This window comes from Vicugna pacos, chromosome 21 (genome assembly GCF_048564905.1).
Source record: "Vicugna pacos chromosome 21, VicPac4, whole genome shotgun sequence".
Taxonomy (NCBI): domain Eukaryota; kingdom Metazoa; phylum Chordata; class Mammalia; order Artiodactyla; family Camelidae; genus Vicugna; species Vicugna pacos.
Genome location: NC_133007.1, coordinates 25,824,835 through 25,840,369, shown reverse-complemented (window position 1 = coordinate 25,840,369; position 15,535 = coordinate 25,824,835). Strand labels below are relative to the sequence as shown.

General features: G+C 45.8%; 1 protein-coding gene across 1 annotated transcript in view; it reads right to left on the bottom strand.

Moving 5' to 3' along the window:
- Positions 1–6,939: 6,939 nt before the first annotated feature.
- KCNN3 (potassium calcium-activated channel subfamily N member 3) overlaps positions 6,940–15,535 on the bottom strand; it is a 148,870-nt gene continuing 140,274 nt past the window's right edge. The window contains exons 9-11 of the mRNA XM_072946471.1: positions 9,623–9,868; positions 9,272–9,376; positions 6,940–8,385 (exon numbers count right to left, since the gene is read on the bottom strand). Coding sequence (XP_072802572.1) covers positions 9,344–9,376; positions 9,623–9,868 — 279 coding nt within the window. The 3' untranslated portion in view covers positions 6,940–8,385; positions 9,272–9,343. The remainder of the gene's footprint in view (positions 8,386–9,271; positions 9,377–9,622; positions 9,869–15,535) is intronic.

The following is a 15,535-nucleotide window of genomic DNA, read 5'->3' as shown; positions in this document are numbered from 1 at the left end:
TTCATTTTCCTACTTGAATAGTGGGCATAATATTTGTCATCCAGCTCATAGGGCGACAACTAACTTATTGACATTTGAGGTCCTTAGATGAAAGGCATTATTGTTTATAAGTAAAAAGTATTATTATTTAGTAACCACTGAGTTGGCAAATGTAGTCCTTCAAAAGGAATTTTTGGAAGAGAGCTTTAAGGAATGAACAGCAGCAGAAATATAGCTAGATATATTTTAGAAAATATTTTTTAACTTAGAAAAAGTCCCAAATAGTAGATACCAGTTTTGAAAGCACCTAAAATGCATTTTTCTTTTTCTTCTTCTTCTTCTTCTTCTTTTTTTTTTTTTTTTTTGTCTAGAGCTACAGAAAAATTCAGAAGGAGGAAAGTAAGGGTATGGGGGTTTCCATTTGGGGACCTTGATTTCCCATCCCCTGGCTGCCAAGCCTTCTTAGTGATGGCTCCACACATGTGGCTGCAGCTGTGGGGACAGCTGGAGAGACCTGTTGTCTTTCTGGTCCCCTCTGACATTTTGCAATGTCCCTTCTGATTGACCCCGTGAAGGGCATGACCTCTCTGGCCTGGCTCTGGCTGTCATGAGGGTGTTGCCACTTGGACAGGGAGCAGGAGAGAAGATGTAGTTGATTTGAAAAAGTAAAATGCTCCTTGCAGCTCATGAGCAGAGCCATGGAAACCTGGCGACTCCCCCTGGCAGCTCTGGGGGCTTCTAACCAGAAAGGCTGGTGCTTCACAAGCTATCACACGGTAGAAAGAGAAGAGCTTAGGCTAAGGTAGCGAGACTGATTGGTACAGGCCATTGTGTTACTGTAGAAAGGCAGGGCGCAGGGGCTCTAGAAAGTTCACTGGGGCCCCTCAGCTAGCCTTCTAAGACAGGTTCCCACCTGGCCCAGGGAGAGAATTTCTCACTTGTCTTTCTGTGTGTGTTACTGAAAGGAAGCAATATTTCAACCAATCTAAGCCCTGTCCCCTGCAAGTTAGTCGGCCTGATGCCAACAAAACCCTGCATAGGACATGAGGACCAGGCCCTTCTGAGGCTGCTGTGTGATGAGCACTGGGCACTAGGCCGAACAAAATGTTTGCTATTAAAATGGATTACAAGGAAATTACAAAATCACTTTAACCACTCTTCTGCACTCCTGCAGAGGGAAAACAAAGTGGCTGAAACAGAAAAATGTTTCCCAAAGGAAAATTTAATTTCCTCTTTGGTAACCTGAGAAAGTTTACCACAATTTCATTCAAAACCTTCAGGTACTGGGGGGGAGGGTATAGGTCAGTGGCAGAGCACATGCTTAGCATGCACAAGGTCCTGGGTTCAATCCCCAGTACCTCCATTAAAAAAGAAAAACAAAAAAACCTTTAGGCACTTGAGTTTTTTTTTTAATATCCTTTACCTTTTTAATAAAAAGTAAAAAACAAACAAAAAAATACATCGATGTCCTGAATAGAACCTCTCTATGTAAAGTTCTCACTAGACAAATAAACATAGGACCAGACAAAAGAAATGGGGCTGCGAATAGCAATATGATATATTATGAAGCATTTATATATATGTATATATTATATATGAATGTGCAGGTATATGTGTGTGCACCTATGTACGTATAAATATGCCTACGTATGTCACACACACACACACACACACACACATATATATTTATACTGACCTCTTTAGATTGAAGTCCAAGGCACTTTTTACAATGAACAGGTTAAAGCCATTAATTCAGAACATAACTGTTTCTGGGTACATATCGATTTATGGCGCCAACATCACAATTCCCATCTTTCCTTGTTTACATTGGAGGGTCTGGTTGGTGTAATGAACAAGAAACTTGGTTTAAAAAGAGATTAGGAATGTTGCTAGATGGTTAAACTAACTTCTTTTGCTAGTTTCCTCTGGGGAGGAGAATTCCCACTGCTGGGCTGCTGAGTTTCTCAAGGAAGGAACAGAGATGCAGCCATTTCTGCACTACCCTGGGCTGTGACCTGGGTGGCCTTCCGGGGGACCTGCCCTGAGAAGCCACCTGCTATTCTGATGGCCCTGCCAGCATACACTAAAATGAAAAACTTAAAAAGGTGCTCTGAGGTGGCTTGAGGCTATGAAGTGAGTGCTTTTAAAAATGAGACTAGAAAAAGACTGCTTCTTTTGTACACCACCCAAGCTCTATGACCTCAAGGGGAATTTGAAGATGCATTTGTTTTTAATTCTTATGATTGCACGGGATCTTTACTTCATCAAAGACTTCTGTAAGTGAGGGTCAGGGAAGAAATAGTTTAATTTTTGATCATTAATGATGTTGGTTACCATTGGCATGTGGTGACGCCAGCACTTCTCAGCATTTGTATATATATATATATGCAGATCACTTGGGGATCTTGTTAAGACGCCCAATTTGATTAAGCAGGGCTGGCATGGGGCCTGAGTTCTAACAAGTTCCCAGGTGATGCTTATGTCGCCGGTCCATGTACCACACTTTGACCGGCAAGGGTTAGCGTATAGCTTACACCTGAATTACTGTCAAGAGATCTGCTTTCTCCAAGTCAGGAATTTGTATTGAGTTCCTTGATTCTAGATTGAAGAATAACTTTGAGTAGAAAAATCAGAACACTCTCTACAAGTGTAAAAGCCTTGGCCTGGGAAAGGCTAGAAGGAAAAGACAAAAGACACAGTTCTATTTAGTAGTGGAAAAGTATTGAGAGACAAATCAATTACCACCAGTACATTCATCAGTCAGTTATAAAATTGAGAATAAACTAATTTCCATTACACAGTGAGTGAGTAACTTGCTAAAAACAGATGCCCTGGAGTTCTGATGGCTTTAATGGAGCTCAGGCTAACATGTAACTAAGGGGCAGAATGGAGACCGAGAGAATTTAGCTCAATAAAAATAAAATGTGTGTTCAAGTTAAGTCCCAGCTATGCAAGACTGAAGCTGAGCATTGAGAAATTTCTCTTTTGAATGGCGTGAATAATATCATTGAAGCCCCAGCTTCGTCTATATGTAAGCTCAGATAAATGGAAGTTTGTGAGGATTCCAGCCGTTTCCCCAGGAGAAAACCTGCTGTTTTGCACTAGCGGTGTACCTGTGTGACCTTTCAGAGACTGCAGAGGGAAGAGATGCGCACACTCAGTTGACTCTACCCTGATGCTACTTGGTTTGCACCTGTACAATATTACACCAAAGTGATAACAAGTGAGGGTCCTTTTTGGGAGGAGACCCACTGATCCTTGGAAAACGTTTGTTCTGTAACCAAACATATCCTGTTTTCATCTAGAAATAGTCCCTTGGTCAGTCAAAGGAGGGAAGTGAAAAATTCTACACGTCTCAGAGGAGGCACGAATATCATCGTTGCCCAAGGACAGAATTTTCCACAAGTTTGCCAATAAAGGAAAACATCTTGATTGAAACTTGCTCTTTCCTCCCAGCAAGAGTAAACTCGCAGAAAAGGAAGCCCAGCTCTTTGCTGGGTCCTGTGTGTCCTGCCTCCTCCCCGCATTCCCTTAGGAGCTGTGCTCCGAGTTGTGGATGAGCACGTGGAAACCTCGCTCCCTGTAGGGCAGGGCCGACTCGGAAAAGTGCATCTACAAACTGGGCTCTCACTGGGCCCCGTGTAAATGGAATTCCAGTCCCGGCTATGCTCGGACACAGAGAAACTTCCAATGCCTAGAAGGACGAGTCTGTTGTGTCACAGGAGAACAGGACTCTTCCTTATGCCCAGTTCTGACATTGCCAAAGGAAAAACTGGTTGGCTGAGTTTGAGACTAACATCATTTATGTAATAGGGTCTTGGCATTTATATAGAAAGAGCCTGCACTTTTATTAAACTGGCTTTGCACAGCTGCTAGAGGAGTGATGGCTTTTAAAATCTCTTTGGAAATGGCTTGATAGAATTTAGGGTAGGATTATTCTTCTAAGCTGGGAATAATGTTGTTTTGTCGCTAATAGGTCTCAGAGAATTAGAAAATGGCAGTTCTAACGGCTAGGGACCCTTGGTCTGGGTGTCAGGCAATCACTAACAGTGATGTGTACTCAGAAACAGTCGTTGGGAGAGCAGGTTGACACTGGACCTGCTAAAGACTAGTTAGATACAAAATGTTAATTGAAAGTTACAATATATTTTATAATATAGCAATATATTTCATATTTAAAATAAACTGTTATGCTTTCTCCTATCGTTAAAAAATAGCAAGCAGTACAGAGGCAAGATGCAAATTCATATTGAAGCTCATCTGATTCTGAATATAAACACATCAGTTTCTGAGTTCACCATGAAAATGTTTCCTCCGTTAACATCCTGTTGCTCTCTTTTGTTGTTCTCTTCTGGTCAGTGCGGAATGGAGAATCTGGGGCCAAAACTGAGTTGTTGCGCCATTAAAAACTGTGTCTGATGAAGGTGGATCAGTCCTGGTTGAGATTCAAAAACTGAGACAACATGACACAGTTAGAGAATGTTGTTCATTCACTGTCCTTCTTCTGTGGACTTGGATGTTGGCTGTTCCAATCAGACTGATATTTGATTTGTCTCTCTCTCTAAATATATATATATATATATGGGTTTTTTTTTTTGGCTATTAATTCAGCATCTCTTTGGGATCCAAACTACAGGTTGGTGTTGGATTTTGTGCTTTTCCTCCATCAGCTTGGTTGGTCACAACGTCTCTTTTGTTTGTTTCAACACACAGTCCAGGCCCAAGAGTACAGCTTCCAGAACTCATTTCTCAGGTGTGTAAACAACTGTGGCAGGGCACTTGGCACCTAGGTTTGGAGGTCATATGTTGAAGATTTGATAATGGTTTTGTTCAGAGGGAACTCCAGTTCATGTTTGGGCGTTTCCAGTAATGGTGTAAGAAAAAGAGATCACAGTTATTTTTTTCTCTATCTGTATATATTTATATACCATTGCACTGAGTACTTCTTAATAAGCTTCGGTCTATTTTAGTAAAAATCTACATATTACGTGTCTGACAGGAGTTTAGTGTTAATTTCTAGTCATGCAGCCTGGCACAAGCTTTCAGAACGAAGAGCACTCATTTCTATTCTACTACCAGAAGCAGGCAGTTAATATTGCTATCCCTGTAGCACTCCTTTCATAGTGGTATCAATGATCCCGTTCCCACAGTGTTTACTTTGGCCGCGGCAGACAAGGAAGGGATACTGTCCAGGGTGTCATTAAGCCAACTGACTGCAGGGTAGGGAGGGGAAGGGGCTGTTCCCGCCTAACAGGAAACCACCAGATAGCTGTCTAAGGTACTGAAACCGAACACCACAGAGTCAATAGGGACAGCGAAATGACCACTGACAGAGCCTTCATCTGCTTCTAAGCAATACTCAGGGAAGTAGAGGGACCGTGTAGGACCGGGGACGTATTTTAGGATTTAAAAGCAGAAACTTTAAAAGAGCAGTAACCTACTGGTAGTGCAATGACTTCATAGTGTCTCAGTTGTGGTACTGTGATGGTTAGTAACACCGTTTGTTCTGAATGAAACACTGATTCTTAATCTGGGGTGCACTGTATGTTGAGGTACACCCTGAAGGAGGAGAGGTCCTGGGACTATGTGCTAAGCCCATGTTTCTCCCTGCTAATGTCACTAACTGGTTGATAGGTAATAATTACTTTTTGGTAACATTTGACTACATTCAGAGGCAACATTAAAGTGTGGACTAGACAGAGCTGGTCTGAGCTGCTGCTGACGACAAGAGTGACTCCATTTTTAAATCTACTGAATACTCTGTACTTACGAACATTAACTCTTACTTTCATTTGAAGTATAGAGAAATTGAGGTATGAGGTGTTTATATTCATTGGCCAAACATGTGGATTCAGTGTTAGAGTCTTATTTATTCTGATTCTTTGTCTCTACTTTTCTTCTTCTCCATCATTATTTTTTCACCAGGAAATTATTAAAAATCTAAGGGGGATATCTTCAAATACATTAAAATCATTATTTTTTTCAATGCCGTTCTTTCTTGACCTTTAATGAATAATGACAGCTCGCACGCGCTCAGCACTTCAGAGCCTGCACGGACATCTTCCATGTCTCGTCCCCGACGAGACCGCTGTTACACCGCTGGGACCTGCTGAGGTCAGAAGTCAGTGGTGACTCTGGGCCTCACCCTGCCTGTTGTTTTGGATTGTATTAAGCGTTTCCAGAGATGTGGGGTCATGAAGTTACATGTTACGAGAATGGTGAGAGCAGTTCATAGACACTTTATGGCAATTTATTGATGACAATCACGCATATGTGGCCTTTGATCCAAAGATGCAGCTTTTTATTTGGACTTCAATCTAAGGAGGAGGGGGCCCCTAGTCTGATATAATTTGCCAACTGATGCTATGTCCTGAAATTCCACTGAGATTAGTGGTCTTAATGTGTCACAGTACATCCCTGACTTTACAGTACGTGGTGCTATAATATGGCTTAAGCGATGAAGGGGTGGCTCTGTATTTTTAATTCAAGTGTCTAGATAGTTTAGGGAATATTAGAGTACTTTTACCTGTTATTGAGTTATCAGAAGGGTGACAGTACGAGATTTGCCACCGGTCAGCCTTCCAGAAGTGGGCAGAACTCCATCAGTTCAGTATTGGAGTGAGGTTACCATAATTAATAGTTTGTCCATATAGCCAATTCTTGAGAAGATAATTAAGCCTTCTCCGCCACCAAACTTGAAAATAAGATACAAGAAGGCATGGCGTGAGAATCCACCTGCCCCCTTTGCCCATCTGACGGCGATGCTGAGGTGCAGCGGAATTAGCCAAAAGACAGGCTGTGGGAAGGAAACCTGGGTGAGCTACACCCTGGATAATCGATACCTAAGTCATCAAGGGTTGATTGTACTTGCAGGAGGATGCGTAACCTCCCCACAGAAAGCTGAAATACTAGTACAGAGATGCAGCCTCCCATTTACCATTGTAGGATCAACATGCAGATTCGCTTGTTTTTTTTTTTTTTTGGAAGAGTAAGTATTCTTTTGCCAAAGATAAAAACCATACGTAGCTATTGCACTACCAATAGGTCCAGTCATGCTACAAATGCCCATGTGTGTCCAGCATGCCAGTGGCTACTGCTACTGGATGTAAGTCCAGTCACTCCCTTTGCTAGTGCCAGGCATCGGGATTTACCTAAGGATACAGCATGAGCGGTGGCTTAAAGCAGAATCACCCACAGACGACGATGGGCCAGTGATAGTCTGTGCACACTTTTGGGCAGGAGGAGTGGCAGTGGAATCTCTCATGTCATTTGTTTGAAATTCAGATGAAACCCTTATATGCGTGCACGTGCACACACACACACACATCACAGGGTTAAAGCAGAATGGGAAGGGTGACTAGGAATTAAGACTTGATGGCTGTCATTTAAAGGATCAGGACTGGCACGCTCAGGCTGACCTGTCAGTGCTCTTCACATTGTGAAATGAACTAAGGCCACAAAGAAACTGCATGGTTATTTCGTCTGCTTATATGTTCAGCTGTCACTGAAAACACGAGCACCCTTCTTGGACATAAAAAAGGAGAGGGATCTTTCAGATAATCAATAGTTAAAAGAAGAAACAAACAAATAAAAAAGCCAGCAGCAAGTGTGGCATCTGTGGTGTGCAAAACAACCAAGGAAAGTCCTCAAAGGAGTTATCAAGATAAAAATGAGGCCATTAAGGGAATATCAACAGCTATAAAAATAGATAAAAGAAGTAGTTTAGCAAGAAACCACATCTGGAAAGAGTGACCTTTCTAGAGTCGTCTACCTTCTTCTGTCTGGTCCCCTTGTCCTTAGAAGACCAGGTCCAGGGCTGCAGAAGAGATGTCTCCACAGCTAGATGCCACCTTTCAAAGGTGGCGACATCCTGTGCAAAGTGAAACCCGACAGGACAACCATCCGCAAACAACCGCCTTCCGTTTTACCCTAAACAGATGAAATGCTCCCTACAGCATCATTTAACTCCACACCAGCAGAAGTCAAAGACCTCAGAATGAGAAAAGTGACGGATAGCAGGGGGGCTTTGGCATCACAAACGTTCCGCATGGTTAGATGATGGAGCAAGAACATTTTGGGTCCCCATCCCCTGTCCTCTCCATGCCTGTCACTCACTACACCAGATCTGGAGGTTTCTGAAGTCTCTTGGAATTTGAGATGTAATTAGAATCGTTTTTGCACCAAGATTAACGTGGCACAGTAGGAACAGGCTACCGACGCATCAGTGTCACCTTACCTTACCCACAAGGCTCCTTAAGGGCTCCCTTTATCCTCATAACCCTTCACTGTGAAGTGGTTTTAGGGCAGGTAGAAGGGACCACCTGGGTCACTCACCATCATGTCTCCTCCCAGCTCTCAGGTGAAGCACTTGACCTCTTTGCACCCCTAACATCTGGGGCTGGAAACCTGTCGCTGGGTAAATATCACAAATGAGCAAACCCTCAGGCAACACTATTCGCGCAGGTGTCACGGGGTCGCACCGGTTCGTACAGGTGTGCGTGCACGTGCACAGATGCTGTTCCCCTTCCCTCGTGTACATCCACCCGATCACACGCTCCACTGGAACCCAGCTTGTTTGGACATAAGATGAAAACTCTGCAGAAGCTGTTATTTTTAGAAAGCTGCTTATCTCTCCAGAATGCCAACAATTTGGTCTTGTCATTCATCTCAGAGCAAGCATGGTGCATATCCAGGGCGAGGTACCCTGTTTTGCATTTGAAGGGACATGTTTGAAGGGTCATCTTCAGTGACTCTGCAAATGTGGCCACCACTGGCAAGCTACCTGAACTGAGGGCACCCACATCCAGATTCAGACCAACTTAATGAGCATTTAGAGGGTGCCTACTGTGAGCAGGGTAAGGTACCAGGTCCCTCTTTATTAGGGTCAGTTGCAAACAAGAAAAGACCTGGGTTGAATATGGGATGTGTGTGTGTGTGTGTGTGTGCACACGCTTGCAAACACAAGGGTTTATATGGGTATTAATATTGGATGGAAACTCTGGCTTCTTATTTGTCTATTTTTCTTTCGGTCTAAACTGAGTTTTACAACTGTATAAGGATGGGAGGAAAGAATGTCTGTTTTGGCAAGATGTGGGCAGCTCTCTTTTACTTTTGTCATCCCGGGGCTTCCTTAGATGAAAGGAAAGAAGAGAGGTGGGCTGCAGGACCCTGTGGTGAGGACCCATCCCCCCAAGCCGGATTCTACACCCTCCCTCCGAGGGACCCTCCTCTGGGTTGGCTTCACTGTCGCTACTTCAGTGCATCTGACCCCCCACCCCCCCAACGTGAAGACCTGAGATTGAACGTGGATTTCTGTTCTCCACCAACTCTGCAGCAAGGGCCCTGCCAGAGGCGTCGCTTCCTGTCATCTCCTCTTCCTGCTCCCAAGTAGAGGCACCTAAACAGAGATTAGATTTCTGGTTTCAAGGCATATCAAACCAAGCACGCTGAATGAACATGAGTTAGTTAATTAGCTCGGTCTCTCTTCTTTATGTTCCCTGGTCTGAATGTTCCTTGATGGCCAAGTGACCAGGAGAGAGTTGATTTGCATCTTAAGACCTATGGGTAATGCTTCTGGAGTGGGGAGTTTTATTTAGCAACTGCTTGAACTTGTGTACGGGGTCGGGAAGGAGGTGGAGCTGACCCCGATCGGGCTGTCGGAGAGTGGGGTGTGGGTGGTGCCCACCGCCACGCTGACGCCCCGGGCCTCCATGAGGGCAGACAGGAGCTGCTGCTGCTGCTGGCGCAGAGTGTCCGCGATGAGCAGGGGCAGGGAATTGAAGCTGGCGGTGAGATGCTCCAGCTTCGACTCCAGGCTGCCAATCTGTTTCTCTAGATCTTCGCTCCGATCATTGAGTTCTGTGATTAAATCATACATGACGTTTTGCATCTGTTTGGAGAGACAGAGACATGAGAGACAGGAGATGACAGATCATCACAGAAGAATCCACCATGGGTAAAAAGAAACATTCTCCAAATCACAACTGGACCAGCAACATGGATGGACCTGGAGGTTGTCATCCTAAGTGAAGTAAGTCAGACAGAGAAAGAAAAATACCATATGATATTCCTTACAAGTGGAATCTTAAAAAATGACACAAATGAACTGATCTACAAAACAGAAACAGACTCAGACACAGAAAACAAACTTATGGTTACCAGGTGGGGAAGGGGGTGGGAAGGGATAAATTAGGAGTTCAAGATTTGCAGATACTAACTACTATGTATAAAATAGATAAACAAGTTTCTACTGAACAGCACAGGGAACTATATTGAATATCTTGTAGTAACAAATAATGAAAAAGAATATGAAAAGGATTATATGTATGAATATAACTGAAATATGATGCTGTATGCCAGAAATTGACACAGCATTGTAAACTGACTATGCTTCAATAAAACAAACCAACCAACCCCAAATTACAACGGGACCAACTTCCACACTGGCTGTGTCTGATCTGGCCAAGGACGGAGAAGCAGTTTACTTTCTTGGAGACACGGAGGCTCGAATGACACAGCGTTTTTTGTGTGTGTGTGTGTTTTTGCTATTGTTTTCTTATTACAAAAATAATGCACATTACTTATAAAAATATATTAGAAATTATGTAGAATGGAAAAGCAGCAGCACTTTCTTTGTAAGCAGAGCGAGTGTCTAAAGTGTCTTCATGTTCTTACGACGCCCAACCTCTTGGGTCCGACGTCAGTGGAGCCCACTGATTAAGGAGGTGGCACTGTGGTGGGGAGTGGACAGCGCAGTAGACTTATAATTGGTAGGTCAGGGGTCAAGCACACGTCTGCAGCTCACACTAATAACGTGCCTTCCCTCAGGCCCCTTCACCTCTCTGAACCTTGGTTTCCTTATAAAATAGGAGTTAATTAACTACACATAGTCATGAAACTATTCCGTGACCCCCAACCCATTTTCAACACAGTAGCCAGAATGTATGATGTACAACATAACTCACTCAGGCACGGGCTCCAGTGAAAGGGAGCTACCTCGCTGAGGTTACTGCCCCTACACTGCCTGGTCAAAGGGGAGGGACGCTGTCTCCGTCTGGGACATCCCTACGGGCCAGTCTACCTCCAGAGCACCTGTGACTCGGCAGAGGACTCTGTTGATTGTATCACACTTCAGACTCTTCCTCTGCCACATTCTGGTTCCCTCACTCCCTGACGTGCCCCCCAGGAAACCTCCTGTGCTGTGTGCTGTCTCCCAGTGTCCCAGGGGCCCGCTCTGTCTCCAGTGCTTGCCCCCTACCCATCCCATGGCTGACAGCCTTGCCTCCACTAAGCCTCCCCTTAAAAATCACCTTCTCAATGAAGCTGCCCCCATGCCCTTGTTAACGCTGCTCCTTGTCCCCACCTCCATTCCTGATCCCACTAACCCTGCTCAACCTTTTTCTTTTCTTCATGCCGTGTTCTAATACACTAGCTAATTTGCTATTTCTTTGGCTTATTGTCTGTCGTCTACTGCAGGGCAGATACCTTTTGCTGTTGTTTCACTGATGTGTTAAAACAGTATCTGGCACATAGGAGATGCTCAACCAACATTTCTGGATGGACAAAGGTACATAAACATGCCTAGTAAGGGGGCCTGTCGCACGTGATTGGCACTAAAAGATGTCGATAGAACTAATGAATGAATAAAGTGCTGACACAAGGGAAAACCACCATCCCTGCCATCCTTTGCCCAAGGTAGGGGTTTAACTGATGGGGAAAGACCTTTGGCACCACATATTATTTCCATGTACCTAGAAGGTTTCTCAGGGTTTACCACCAAGAGCTGAGTGGCTCGAGAAAAGGACAGAAGACTCCTCAGGGGGCCCAGCCCAGGGCCTGCCTCTAGAGAGCAGGTGCTCAGTGAGCTTTTGTGAATGAACGCGGAAGGAGGTCGTGAGAGCAGGGGAGCAAGCATGGGGTATCTCCAGGGAACTGCAAATACGATAAAACTTTAAAGTAATAAAACAAACTTGTCTTCTGAGAGTTAAATCATAAAAGCAGGTCAGAGCAACACTAAACAAAGGGAGCTCATGCCAAGTGCACCATTTTCCTTCCCGAATCTGCGCGTGGGAGCGCGCCCTGTCTCCAGGCACTGCCATTCATTCAAACTGTCCCAACCAGAAACGTGGGCGTCATCTGGTCCCCCAGCCCCCACAGTTCGCTAGTACCAAATCCTGCCCACCCTATGTCTAAATATCCCTCAAATGCAATTCATTTAATTGGAACGAAATCATTTTTGTCCCAACCAGTACCATCCAGCAGGCTGCGATGCACTCAATATAGTTGAGTCCCATGGTCCTGACGCTACTCTCGGTGGAGGTACTGGGGACTGAACCCTGGACCTTGTACATGCTAAGCATGCGCTCTACCACTGAGCTATCCCCATCCCCTGCCCCTGACTCTACTCTTATCAGGCAACTTTCTGATTATAATTTGGCTTCCAGGGTTAGTCTGTAGAACCCTTGTCTATGTGACAGCCACATTTCTTCCTGCAAATTAACAAATGACATCAGACTTGGGAGCAAGATTCATAGGACACTTCGAGCCCTTGGGTGTTTCTGTGGCTGCAACGGCAGGGAATCTGGCTGGTGGTTGCTCTGTACTGCCCCCCACCCCACTCTCCACCTCTAGGCCCTGTGGCTCTGGACATCTGCTAGTGACACCCTGATCCTATTTCAGCTGAAATTTCAAGTTACTTCAGGAAGATGCAGAAACCACTGGTGCCTGCAGGGGTGAAGGGAGTGGGAAAAGAGGTGAAAGAGAAAAAAAGTGAAGGGAGGTGGCAAAACACGAGAAGCCAGAGAGGAGATGGGGAAAGGGAGACTGAAAAATGTAGTGATACTTCCCCAGCTAGTGACATGCCCCAGAGAATACTGGCTGAAGCCCCAAAAGGAGCCGTCACGGAGGCGGACTGGGCAGCTCTGCCTTTGCAAGATCAGGATTTTATTGTGGATGCCAGGGAGGCGAGGGTGACCCTAGACGTGGAAGTGCTTCCTTCATTAATTAACATTCACAGAAGCTCCTCAAGGCGCGCACTGTTCCTGGAATGTACAGACCACAAATCTATTTGATCGCAGGGCACCCTGATGAGCTCTGAACTAAGTCCGGGCCCCTGGGTCTTGGCTTCTGTGCTGTGGCTGGCCAACAACCCAACCTTGGGAGGGTCTCTTTGCTCCTTTAGATCTTGGTTTCCTCATGTCTATTCCTAATCAGAACTACCACATGCAAAACCGTTAGAGTTCACAAAGCATTTTCATGGAGATCATCTCATTTGATCAGTTGCACCTCAGATGTGAAGCATTATTTTTACATTTCAATGGGAGAAACTGAAGCTAGCACATAAAGTATCCGAGCCCCCAGCTCTGCCGCCCTGTGAGAGAGCTCTTCAATAGAGCCAGTGGTATGTGGAGGCCACACGCCTTTCTCTTAATCTAGAGAGGACCAAAGGCAGGGCTGGAAGGTGGTGAGCTGGGAGGACAAAACACAGAACAAAAAGAGAGACAACATGGCATTATTATGTGTCCCCCATTCTGTTGCCTGGAGACAGGATGTCAGGGGGAGTGTGGACCAATGTGAATGATGCTAGGCTGATGCCAGGACCTTGGCTGTGCCTCCCAGGAAGAAAGACTAAGACTAGATGGATGTCAGAGTTCGCCCTCCTGGCAGGTCCCACCCCCATCCCCCTGCAGCCCTGCAGGAGCCTTCCTGTAACCCTCTCCTCCACTCCCTTTCTCTCCAGGTAACTCGCTCCCAGGTTATTGATGGTTTAGTTCCCCACCCAATTCACATGAGCCTCTTTCCAATTCATGGACTTTTTCCCTTTGCTCAGCCTGCTTTGCACGGAGCCCCATCTCTGTGAGAGGCAAAGCTGGCACTGAAGAAATCCAGGCTTGAAAGTCCAGTTTACCTGCTGTTTCCAGGAGAACACAGCCACAGCGAGTCCTGCCAGGTGAGAGGGGAGGCAGGAAACATGGCAACTTGTAAAAGAAATATCTTAGGGCTTGTTGGGGCATTCCAGCATCTCCCGGCTCGGGTCCCCAGCCATGCTTTCCCTACATGACCCTCCTCCTGGCCACAGCTGATTGGTCCAAGGGTGCACAAGTGACCCAAACTGACCAGTCATCTCATCCCTTCTGAGGATTAGAACTAAGACCAATAGGAGGCCGATTTGTCTTTGCCTGTGGCTAGACTCGAGCATGTCCTTTCTGGGTAGGGGCCTGCCCTGGTCTGCCATGGAGACAGGAGGCATAGGAAGTTGTCAGGAGAGGAGGGAGAGAAAGAGCTGAAGCAGGAATACTTCCCAGGGTGAGGTCCAGTTCTGGTTGGTTCCTTCCTAAGGCTGACCACGTGCCTGCCTTAAGGTTCTGCCTGGAATGAGACTCCTGGTATCCTTATAGCAAACGCCTCCATCTTTAAACCTGTTTCTAATACCAAGAGTGTTAACCAACGTACCCAAGACCCAGGGGGTTCCCTCCTGCACTCGGGCTCTCCATTCACACCCCCGCCTCCCCTAGGCTCCCAGGAGCCCTGCACTCTGCCTCAGCGCCCCCTCCAAAGGCGCACAGACCTGTGGGCTTCTCCCTGCCCTTCCTAGCCACGTACTCCCTGATTGAAGCCCTCCCTGGCCTGGGGGGGGGGCTTTCTCTGGCTTGATCCCTGCATTGAACAAGGCACATGCATGTCAGCCAACAACTGGCAATTTCTCCGATTGTACCCTCTTCTCAAAGGGGCTTACTTTGCCTGATGGAGTTTCTGTTGCTTACCCAGGGAGCGGGTTCCATGATGCTAACTGACATCTGCGGCAATGTGCTGCCAGCCTGGCCCTGGGCTGCACACTTGATAGATGATTCCTATCAAGAGGCGCTAGGGAAGAGGGGCTGAGGAGGGGAGGCCCCTTCTTCAGCGGTGCCTCCACACAGCTCAGCCAATAGCGCAGGCTTTGGTTCTTTTGCTCTGGAGATTTGCAGGAGGGGTGAATTGCTTTACAGTATTTAAGGCAGTTTGGTTCCAAAATGCAGAATGACAGTGAGGCCCTCAAAGGAGGGTTCTCTTTTTTGGCATCTTCATGAGAAATAAAGAAATGCACCTACCACCCCCACCACCAATCTGGGGCCGGGAAAGCTGAGTTGTAAGGACTGGAGGATGCAGAAAAATGAATTTCCAATTATAACGGCAAACCGGAAGGACTTTCCTTGGTGTGACCTAGGCAGCAGCATCGCTATTGTCACCACTGGGGCTCATCAGTGTGCAAACTCAAGCTTATCCTTTGCAGCCCTTCGTGTACAGCTCATCGGGAAACACGCAAAAAGATTTAGCCAATCAGCTAATTCACTCGCAGGCAAGACAAACCTGAGCGACTGAATTTAAGAAACAAATGCCAGGCTTTAAAAGTCAACAACACACACCAGTAGACTGCACGCGTCAAGAACATGAACTTAGATTATTTTTTAATGAAGGAGGAAGTGGTCTTTGCTTTCCTGGTCCTGCAACGTCCAAGTGGGCAGTGGCCTGCTCTTCCCGGCCACCTCTGAGAAATCGAAATGGCAGCATCTGTGAA